This window comes from Anoplopoma fimbria, chromosome 15 (genome assembly GCF_027596085.1).
Source record: "Anoplopoma fimbria isolate UVic2021 breed Golden Eagle Sablefish chromosome 15, Afim_UVic_2022, whole genome shotgun sequence".
Taxonomy (NCBI): Eukaryota; Metazoa; Chordata; class Actinopteri; order Perciformes; family Anoplopomatidae; genus Anoplopoma; species Anoplopoma fimbria.
The window spans coordinates 11,097,536-11,109,692 of record NC_072463.1 but is presented as its reverse complement, the minus strand read 5'-3'; the positions used below and the strand labels follow the sequence as shown (position 1 = coordinate 11,109,692).

The 12,157-nt window shown below is 44.6% G+C and overlaps 1 protein-coding gene across 1 annotated transcript in view; it reads right to left on the bottom strand.

Moving 5' to 3' along the window:
• Positions 1–6,625: 6,625 nt before the first annotated feature.
• Positions 6,626–12,157, bottom strand: part of si:dkey-288a3.2 (protein phosphatase 1 regulatory subunit 37) — a 63,053-nt gene continuing 57,521 nt past the window's right edge. The window contains 2 exon segments of the mRNA XM_054614522.1: positions 6,626–7,034; positions 7,037–7,112. Coding sequence (XP_054470497.1) covers positions 6,979–7,034; positions 7,037–7,112 — 132 coding nt within the window. The 3' untranslated portion in view covers positions 6,626–6,978.

Genomic DNA, 12,157 nt, shown 5'->3' with positions numbered 1-12,157 from the left:
TGATACAAAATCAAAAAAAAAAAAACGTATATCCCGTGTGCCAAGCGCATAGAACAAATATGGTGACCAATGCAAAACGTGATTACAGGAATGGTCCAATCTAGAGCCATTGGTTGGTTACTGTAGAAATGGTGAATTGTAAATGGACCGTACTTCACTACATGTCACCATTCACCCATTCACACCCATTCATACACTGGTGTATGAGGTGCAAGGTGCCACCTGTCCATCAACTAACATTCATGCCCATTCATACACCACAGGAAAAGTCTGCGAGAGCAATTTGAGGTTAAATGTCTTGCCCAAGGACACATCAACATGGACTAGTGCACCAGGCGATGGAACCCTCGCTACTCTGACTGGAGGACGACGCTGCTGAGCCACAGTCGCTGAGCAACATATCGGCCAGCTCTGTAGTGAGATATTAACTGCTTATTCTAAAGTAACTATTCACTAAAGAAAACATACTTATTAATACCCATATTCTATATCTGCAAAGAGATCCCCCTAATGCTACACACTGTTCCTATAAGGAAGCAGATAGCCATGATATTTGCTGTGCATATTCATGCTGCTTAGGGAAAGAATACTTGTGATTTCCCCTGACCTTTCCTCCACCGGCACCTTCAGGACCCACATTTATAGCCCTGCTTCTGTTAAAGCTGTAGCAACTCGTACACAGGCAGCAGAGTGAAAGCTACACACCAGCACGACTACAGCAGTCCTGTGTTTGTGTCAACAGTTCATCCACAGAGCTGCTGGGAACATAGCATCATTTTACAGCACTGACAGCCAAATACACAATCACTTTGGTAAAAAAAAAGAAAGTTTAAAAAAGGATTCTGGTGGCAGTAAAGTGTAAAGTGTGAGTGAAAAGCCTCTGGTTCTGTAGCCAGTGTAGACATCTTTAATCATTAAAACTGAAGAGTATCTGTTCTGCCAGACATGCATGAGACTGAAACATGTGCTGCAGACAGGTTGTCACAAAAGAGCTGCAAAGTGGGAAGAGTTATTACTGGCATCCACGGATCTGGAAGTGTTCCTGATGGTTTTCTGCATCGACAGTCGGAAGGTCTTCTGTGTGAAAGTCCTGTGTTTGTTTGACCCATCCACCCCCCTGTTAGTGGCCTTCCTTCTATGCGCCATACATCACTACGTCACTTGCTCTTACCGATTGCAAAAATGTCGACATTCAACGTAAACGTGGTTTGCAGAAATGTACGACGGCAACATTTATTCCTGGCAAGTGGGCCGTTCAACCAAGCACAGAAGGACTTTCTTTACTGCGGGATGTGAAAGCTCTGATGCTGATAACAGAGCAGTTAACATTAGCGGAGCATACCAGACCTGGACCGACCTAACAAGAGATTTTAGTAGATTAGAATGTTAAGATGTGTTACTAGTACGTGAATATAGAACTATTTAAAAGGGTTGGGTTAGGAGAACTAAGGTAATAAAGCAAAGGACCTCACTGGTGTCCAACAGCAAAAGTGTGTGTGCATGTATGCGTGTGTGTGTGTGTGTGTGTGTGTGTGCGTGTGTTTATGTGTGTGTGTGTGTGTGCATGTGTTTATGTGTGTGTGTGTGTGTGTGTGCAGTGGGAGGGGGACCAGAGGAGAGGCAGAAAGCACCCAGAGGACGCTGCAAGGGGTGGATTGGCCCCCGTTGGGCCCCGGCCTCAGGACGGATGGATGGAGGGATTGTGTTGACAAGGGGAAAAGACGAAGAGGAGGAGGAGGAGGAGAGGCAGCCACACGTTCAGCAGGGAGGCTGAGAGCATCGGCCAGAAACTCATCAAACGGTGGAAACAACTCCAACAACCCAACAACAGCAGGGCCCGTGTGTGTGTGTGTGTGTGTGTGTGTGTGTGTGTGTGTGCCTGGTGGTGGATGCTCATGTTTTAGGAAGCCAGCGGTTTGTGTGTGTGTGTGTGTGTGTGTGTGTGTGTGTGTGTGTGTGTGTGTGTGTGTGTGTGTGTGTGTGTGTGTGTGTGAGCTTGGAGGAGTCTGGGATGTTTTTGGGTGATGGATGGGAGCGTTGAGGGAGGCTTCGTTCAACCATTGTTCATTAGTAAAGTACACAGTTGTCCTGCTTAATTGCTCAGCCATCATGTCAGACTGCGATGAATGATTACATCCAGCTCTGACCTATTCCTTCCATCAGCGCCGAGCACAGCTTCACCTCATCATCTCTCGGAGGGAATACAATCTGTGTGCATACTTCAACAGTCTACTGTGTCTTTATGCGAAGACGCAGAAACACTTTTATTATTACTTCTTCAGTTTGATCCTTGTGTCCTTTTGTTGATTTGTGTCATATATTATATGATGTTTAAATGATGTGTAGGAGATTTGTTGCTACTAGCAGTTTGTCTGTCCCTCCGATCATTTTCGGCCAGATAGGCATGGTACTTGGTATGGATATTCATGGTTGGATGGATGGCGATAATTACGTTTATTTGTCACCATTAGGCCAAATCATTCTCACCCCCAACTCTTCAAATACCAATACTTGTAGACCATACTATGAGTATGGCTCATAGCTACTGGCCCTTTAGAGGTTCAAACTATGAAGCTCGAGCGTCATAGTTTTAAACTATGACGCTAACTTTCAGTACAGTGGACATATAGTGGGGGTGTAATGAACATGTCACTGTCAAATGTAAAATATATATATATATATACTGTATATACTGTCATATCCACCTATTCACTTTTTAAATATAAAAACATGGTTTTGATATACATACATACAATACAAGAGTCAGTGTTTCTGCTCAAACAAGCCAAGATAGGTGAGGTCACCAGAGAGGTGTTTCTAGTATTTAGCACCCCTCATTGATCTAAATATCAGAAACACCGGTGTGTTTAATGCTATAGTTTAACAGCACCACAAACTGCAGCCTCCAACATGATCCTGAAGGTGAATCTACCCCTCTCTGAAACACAAAGTAAACAGTCACAGGCCAGTTTCAGGCTCCAGAGATGCAAACAGACCCTGTGTGTTAATATAGTGGAGCGGAGTGAAGGGCATTACCGGATCATGTCTGGCTTCCGCCACCGGAAACATGTGCTGCTTTTATACCACAGTAAAAAAAAAAAACAGTACACATTTATTTTGACGTGTGTCTCATTTCAGTGGAAACAAGCCGTAAAATTACATTTATCAGACCTCGCTGAATACTTTGACCACAGTGCAGACTGTGGGATGACTGTTTTCCCTGTAGTCTCATCATGCTCTGATGTCAGCGTTCACTTATTGGAATAATTCACCATTTGCTCCTTAAACTGAGGACTGATCATGACTGTCACTCACTGAAAAACCCTTTAGGAGGTTAAAGAGAGGACTAGCACAGAACAGTTAAATATAGGCTGCAGTATATTTAAGGATGCAGGTTGCTTTATTCTGCGCATTGCGTGTGTGTGTGTGTGTGTGTGTGTTTGCTGATATTCATGCCTTGCCCTCACTCCTTCCTAACTATGATAAAGTAGACCCGGTCCCGTCATGGACGCTGCCCTACTCCCACTGCCCAGGCATCTGCCTCCTCTGCCTCTGCCATCAGGACTGGATCAGGTTCAGATCGCCCGGGCTTCGGAGGTGGGGGTCGAAAAAGTGGGCTTGGGTTTGGGCTTGAAACCAGTCCCAGGGCCACTTTGGCTGGAGGAGAGGGAGGTTGGGAGGACGCCATGCCCACATGGGTTATGATTGAGGAGGTGGAGAAGGAGGCGGATGAAGGCGAGGAGCTGAGACATCAGGTGAAGTCAGGGGTGAGGGGGGTGAGTCATGTTGGCAGCCACATGCTGCTGTCGGTCTGCTTCCACACGAAACATAGGAAAATCACATCCACAGTGTCAGAGTGTGTGTGTGTGTGTGTGTGTGTGTGTGTGTGTGTGTGTGTGTGTGTGTGTGTGTGTGTGTGTGTGTGTGTCTGTGGGGTGTGAATCTCAGATCCCACGGAGGAAAGGCAGAGATCTCCCTGCTAAATACACCCGTCTGATCTCATCTGTCAATCATTGGATGCTTCACATGATGTGTAGATGTGTGTGTGTGTGTGTGTGTGTGTGTGTGTGTGTGTGAGTGATGAAACTGGTATTGTCACCTCCAGCTCAGCAGATCACACAGGCCTGCTTTACCTGCTCACTGCCCTGCAGCCTTCAGGCCGCAGCAGGACGTTCAGCAGTGTAAACCCAGAGAGGCTGCATGTTCAACCAACACACGTCTCACTGTTATTACCAGTTGTATACATGTAATGCGCCTCATTTTATCTTAATGCATACAAATTAAAAAATAAGGTTTGTTTGAACCTAGACCTAAAGTTCAATCATCCACTACAAAAAGATTAGAGCAAAGGCAGAAAAAAAACATAACTTTGCTTACCAAATGTTTTTTTGGTTCTCTTTTCCTCTCCTGTGAACTCATCCCCCTCAGGTGGATCTGGTGTTCCTCAGGTTGGTGAACCATTGATTGATTTGATAGGCCTACAGTTTGATGGAGTAGAATAAGTCACCATTCTTTGGCACACTTGGACAATGAACTATCCTGTGACCTTAACACTAGGCCTCACAGGTGACAGATGTGTCTTGTTAGTAATATCAATTTTCACTTTCGCATTGGGTTTCAGCACCATTCTACTGGCCCCTTTGGCGGGAAGTTATTGTCGTTAAAGTTTGTTATGGAGGCGGGAAATTATTAGTTCAAACGTGGTGCGAACGGAATCTGTGAGAAACCGCAGAACGTAATTGATAACGCAGTTTGGTTGTATGAAAACGTAATTTTGTAGGAGACAGAGTTTTAGTATGTCTGATGTCACTGTAGCATTTGAAACATTATATTGTTCCTTTTGGAAGACACACATAGATTTTAGAGTTTCCGTCTTATATTTGGCACTGACAAATGTGCTTTTCTAAACCTTAGTTTAATAAAAGTAAATTAACCGCTCTTTTTTTTATTGGTCAATTACCTTCTTCAGTAAATACTTATATGGATCTATATGTACATATGACTCACATCATAATCACAGAGGCAGAGGAGTGTTTGATATGAGGTTTAATTTCATCATAAACATAACAGATAAAGATAACACGTGTACAGTTGTGTTGACGGGTTCTCTCTATTGAGACTGATTAACACTTCAGGAGCTCAACCTGCCAAGTTTCAGCTCCCAAAAACGTGAATGTGTTGAGAGAGGGCCTATAGTTTCACTAGATGGACGACATTAAGCAGCAAAGCACCGGTAATAACTGAAAACAGCCCATAATGCATCCTGTGTGTGGACACCCCGGCCTGTCTCACAGCAGTGTGGACAGACCTCCTGACACACAGACCTCCTGACACACAGACCTCCTGACAGACAGACCTCCTGACACACAGACCTCCTGACACACAGACAGACCTCCTGACACACAGACCTCCTGACAGACAGACCTCCTGACACACAGACCTCCTGACAGACAGACCTCCTGACAGACAGACCTACTGACAGACACACAGACCTCCTGACAGACAGACCTCCTGACACACAGACCTCCTGACAGACAGACCTCCTGACAGACAGACCTCCTGACAGACAGACCTACTGACAGACAGACCTACTGACAGACACACAGACCTCCTGACACACAGACCTCCTGACAGACAGACCTCCTGACACACAGACCTCCTGACAGACAGACCTCCTGACAGACAGACAGACCTCCTGACACACAGACCTCCTGACAGACAGACCTCCTGACAGACACACAGACCTCCTGACAGACAGACCTCCTGACAGACAGACAGACCTCCTGACAGACAGACCTCCTGACACACAGACCTCCTGACAGACAGACCTCCTGACAGACACACAGACCTCCTGACAGACAGACCTCCTGACAGACACACAGACCTCCTGACAGACAGACCTCCTGACAGACAGACAGACCTCCTGACAGACAGACCTACTGACAGACACACAGACCTCCTGACAGACAGACCTCCTGACACACAGACCTCCTGACAGACACACAGACCTCCTGACAGACAGACCTCCTGACAGACACACAGACCTCCTGACAGACAGACAGACCTCCTGACAGACACACAGACCTCCTGACAGACAGACCTCCTGACAGACAGACCTCCTGACAGACAGACAGACAGACAGACCTCCTGACAGACAGACCTCTGTGTTCACTGTGCTCAATTGTTTCACTTTGTGTTGCTGCTGAACGTCTGCCTGCCACTGCTTCTCAGCTGATTAATGCAGATGGAACTTGGCTGAGTTCATGGCTGCTACCTCTGTCAGAGTAATGACACTACATCCCTACACACACACACACACACACACACACACACACACACACACACACACACACACACACACACACACACACACACACACCTCCAAGAGTGTCCCGCAATGCATCACTGTGAACATTAAGTGATGATGGAACACAAGCAAACAGGGATTTGCGACGCACACACACACACACACACACACACACACACACACACACACACACACACACACACACACACACACACACACACACACACACACACACACACACAGCTCCAGTGTGAGTGTTGTAGGGATGGGAGGGGGTGATGGTGGGGGAGTTCAGGGGGTTGGGGATGGGGGGCAGTTCTCTTCATTTCTAGGTGATTCACGATTGAAGTGGGCTCGCAAAATTGCTTTATGGAAAGTGGCGAGCGGCTCGGCGGGAACATTAGGCGGGAAGCAGCGGGGAGGCCGGTGTTTCATTAGGGAGCTCCACTCCGCCTTTATTACCCGGATTTGGAGTTTTATGGTTATCATTATTTGCGATAGAATTATTATTCGCATATATCTGCTAGTCAGCTGTTTGGATTTGGGACACTGGGACCTAGCGTCTGTGTGACTGAATCCATGAGTGCTTTCTGAGGTGATCTGTACAAGGTTAGCGTGTCTGTGTGTGTGTGTGTGTGTGTGTGTGTGTGTGTGGGTGTGTGTGTGTGAGCTCAGGTCGTAGTCACTCTGTCTGCTCGTACAGTCTCAGAGGTGTCCGTGGTGATGAGGAGCGGCTGGCGTTGGCGAGGCAGCGCTGGGTGATCTCTAACTGGAGCCTCGTCTGAGTCTCCATCAGAAACTTGTCCTGTTGATCAGACACAAATCAAACCATCCAAATCAGGCACCAACATTAGCATTCAGCCAAGAAAACCTTTATTATCTTTGTTTTCATGACTAATGACGGAAAAACCTCAATAATTCTCTCTCCCTCTGCTTGATTTGTGTAAAGAGCACTCTGTGCTCCTACGGGTCAACATCATGGAAGTCAAACTCTCAACTGCAAAGTCGGCGCCCGACATGAGGAGAACGATGGGAATCGACCTTGTGGTACCTGGACCGTGGATGTGCCTCCTGCTGTGAAAGCCCGCTGAGGCAAATTTGTAATTTGTGATTTTAATAATAATAATAATGGATTTTATTTATATAGCACACTTTAAAATACAAAGAAATCTCAAGGTGCTGCACAGGGTAAAACAATCACAATAATCAAATATAATAATAAAACGCTAAAAACAAACAAAAAATAAAATAAGAATTTAAATAAATGAATTAATTTAATCATAATGAAATCTAAGAATATCTATTTTGGCCTATACAAAATAAATTGAATTGAATTTAATCTGATTTCACCTTAACCCTAAAGTAATATTTCAAGCAATGGTTCTATCAGTTATGATTATATTGTACTCACAAAGTTAACTGACCGCTTTCATCCCTTTATCCAAGGTGCTTGGTGGGGCTGTGCTACCGTCATGCATACTGTTACTAAGCAACCAAAACCTGCGTCCTGCGATAATGATGATAATGAAGTTGCGGTTATTTAGCAGTAAGCCCTACAGACTACACTGAACCAAGTCAAAGAAAATATAAATGGCTTTCCAGCACTGTTAATCCCTCATGTTAGCTCTACTGCTGGATTTGTCATCTTCAGTTTGACCTTTCCACTGTATGCAGTGACGTCCTTGGACAGCAAGGGTGAAGCAAGTAACATAGTCCTAGACGGTTACTAAAGCTCCGGATAGTCCTGCACTAAAATCATTAACTTCTACTCTATTTATTTACCGTAGACTGATATTCACGGAAGAAAGAGAAGATATCTTACCAGCTGTGAGTGAACTATTTTTAACTCGGGGCGCAGCCGTCACGCCCTGAAAAAATAGGCACTTTGGAACTGTAGTGGACATCCACCAAGACATTATAAACCTAAGTGTCAATGAGACAATCTGAACAGGAACAGGAAGGCACTAAGTGGTTGAACTCTGGTTTTAGCCCGTGCCTGGACTATCTTAAGATAAGACTTTGGGTCTCTCTTGGGGTGACTCCATGTCTTATGACCCCACCTTTCTGGGTTTTATGAGCATCCCTATTCCTGAGGACAAAGAGACGCATCCAATTGTAATAAACAAGTTAAAGAAACCTTTACTTGAGATTTTAATTCTAGTCGTAGTAATATATTTTATATCCGTATTAAAACATCTGAGTTTATAAAAGTTATGTATAGTTAAACTCAAAGAGAAACTCAAAGGAGAGGCTGCTCATCCTTAAAGGTGAGAGGTGGAGTTGTTTCTAACTCCGGGGCTAACCCCTTTACTTTAATGATCAGCTGGCTGACAAGCAAGACAGAGGAACTTGGCTTGAGTCTTGAGGAGTTTTTTAGCATTTATTCAGTGACAGACTCATCATCACGCACACTACCTCTACGAGAGGTTAAACTCACGTTGCCATAAGTATTTTTGGTGCGGTCGTATCGGAGTACGAGTACATGAGCACAATACCAGCATACCGGTGTCGGTATTGGTGCATTCCTTATTATAGTGTTATTATTACCAAAAATGATATGATGGCAGAAACTGTGAAAATAAGACCTAAGAGTTGTTCTGAGAAAGGTCATTGAGTCATTAAAATGCAAAGGTTCATCCCACTGGGAGCATGAATATGTTCATGTGAATATGTATTATTTTTGTCCAGAAGTTGGCACTTGGGAAAAGCTCATCAAGTGTCAATTCCACAACAACCTGCTCATTTGATTTTTATATTTCTATTTGTCAGTTTTTTAGGACATTTTCAACAAAACGTACTTAACCTTCCTCCCAGCAAAGGTCCAAATCTCATAATGTCTAAAATGCATCCTATAGCTAAGCCCTGCATCTATCATATACAATCAACAATGCACATTTCAATATGATGTCAGCAACATTAATTGTCAAACGATACTGTCAACAGACACATAGAACTTTTATGGAACTTGATTGGAAAACAGATAGCTGTCTAGACTATAACTTGAATCAATCCAAGCACACAATTAACCTAAAGTAATACCAAATTGTTTGAATAAAATAAATAAAAAGTGCCTCTCTAGGAAGAAGTGCAAACAGAGCTTGGCCCCTTTTTTCTTCTTCCTTTCCTAGAGAGAAATTGGCTTGTAACTGCCCTGCATGTGTTGGCTTAATTTGAGTTAGTGCCACCCTCATGCACATGTGTACGTGCACACTGGTGAGCCTGGCATGGTACTTGGTTTTAACAATGTTCATAGTGAGTAATATACACCCATTCACAGATATAAGTTGATCCAAACATGGTCATGTAGTGCTACTTTGGTTAGACCAGGATAAACAGTCCCAGACACAGGTCGAGACCCACTATTTTGGTGATGCTGGCACTAGAGGATCATGGAATCATTGAAATCATTAGAACTTATCCTCTGGGGAGCATGAAAGTCACAGGGACTGACTGGCATTGCTTCCCTAAGGGGTGTCTGCTCACAGGGCAAAACTCTGCCCTGATACCTTCTCACATCTCAGAACTCATCAATCTGCGATGCCCATTTCACTCCAAATGTTCCTTTGTGAATATATGGTGTAATATACTTTAATGGTTCCCTCTTGACCTCTACCTGCTTTATCTGAGCATCTTCAGTAAGTGACTTATACATTTGGAAAAGCTTGACCGAGTGTTCCTTATCGTAAACTTACACGTGAATTCCCAGTCACTCACAGACAAGAAAAAAAAAAAAAAAGCACCTCTAAATAAAATAGAAAGGCCGCTGCATGATTTAGGAACTAAAAAGGGATGGGAGGATAAGAGGGTCAGTGCAAGAAGAACAAGAGAAGAGGAGAAGTGACAGAAGGCACAGATGAAAGTGTGGAGAATGACAGGACAGAGCAGAGGACAGACAGTGTGCTGACTCCTGGCTCGCTGCTGGTTGCCACAATCACTGATGCACTTTCCCGCCTCATAAATTATCGCTATGATGACGGGTGTGATTCTGTCAGGAAAGCCCAGCATCCCAGAAACCAACAACCAGCCAGCCAGCCAGCCAGCCAGCCAGCCAGCCAGCCATCCAGCCTCTGTTACTCCTGTCATCACTCTCTGCTTTGTCTTTTTAAACACATGGAAATAGATTATGACGCCAAGTTTTTAAAAAATCTATTTATGATTGTCAGAAATGCTGGCTTAGCAAAAGGAAAGAAGTCTCAGTGGACCCGAGGTGTGAAAAACAAGTACCACCATCATTAAAACACCTGTCATATTTCCTCTATCCGTATTTTCAATATGAGAATATCTTATCTTATCCTGTAATTTTTTTGAAAGAGGTTGTGAGTTGTGAGTTAAAATAAGTACGCAGGTTTCACAACGTAGGAAGTTACGCAGCCTACGTTGCACACGTGATGTAAGTTAAGTTATTACTTAGCATACTCACGTTCCTAAAAATAAGTCAAGTTTACTTCTGGTTTCACAATAGACATGAACAGCAGCCTCCTGGGTGAAAGTCGTGTGTCTGTTTTGCCCATCCATCCACACGATCCTCTTCTGCCACATTCCCATTCAGTCATTAATAATAATTCACTATTTCTCAGCAGTCATCAAACCGCTCCAGCTGCCTTAAAAAAGAACCTTTTCCTTTACAAGAAACAAACTTTTAGCTGTAGCATGATCTTCTCCTCTCTCCTCTCTCCCTCCTTTCTGTTCTCCTCCCCCCCCCCCCTCCTCCTCCTCCCCCTCCTCCCTCCCTCCTCCTCTCAGTGACGGTGGTCTGCAGCAGAGCAGTTAATAAAGAGATTGATTATCGGCCTGTCAGGAAGTGACAGTTGGACAGGGCTGCTCTGCGTGAATGACAGAGGGCACGCTCACCACGCAGCAGCCCGCCTGACACACACACACACACACACACACACACACACACACACACACACACACACACACACACACACACTCACAGATACCTTGCCAACACCGGGGGTAGATGAGGTGGTGGAGGAGGAGGAGGATGTGGGGGGGCTGGATGGGTGGGAGGCAGGCATGTGGAGAACAGCAATGCAACCTTCTGCTGAGGGAAGTTGGGAGTTTTGTCTATGTGTGTGTGTGTGTGTGTGTGTGTGTGTGTGTGTGTGTGTGTGTGTGTGTGTGTGTGAGTCAGAGTGTGTGTGTGTGTGTGTGTGTGTGTGTGTGTGTGTGTGTGTGTGTGTGTGTGTGTGTGTGTGTGTGTGTGTGTGTGTGTGTGTGTGTGTGTGTGTGTGTGTGTGTGTGTGAGTGTGGTGGTGGGAGAGGTCAGAGTTCATAGCCACTGCCTTCTGGAGGAAGAGGAAGAGGGATGCCAGTGATGCCACACACAGGAGCCAAAGAGTTCAGAAGAGACTCAGGAACAAACATTCACCCTCAAAACACACACACACACACACACACACACACACACACACACACACACACACACACACACACACACACCCATGCTGCTGCATATCTGTGAGCAAACTGTACAAATACACACAGAAGACAAACCCAGAATATACTCACATCCTACCAGCACACACACAGGTGCACTGGTAAATGCCAGTGGGTCACCACAACACTTCAAACATAAAGGGTGGAGCTAAGTATCACGCTAAGACATTTTTATGTTCATAACCTGAAAACACACTGTGAAACGGTAAAAGTTGTAAAAGTTGTGTTTATGCTTTTAGATGCTATTTAAGAAAGGAGATGCACTTATGACTTCTGGTGACTAGTAGTTCTCTTGAATACCTAAGTTGAATACACTTATTGTAAGTCGCTTTGGATAAAAGCGTCTGCTAAATGACTGTAATGTATGTAATGTAATGTAATGTAATGTAAATGTAATGTAATCACAAG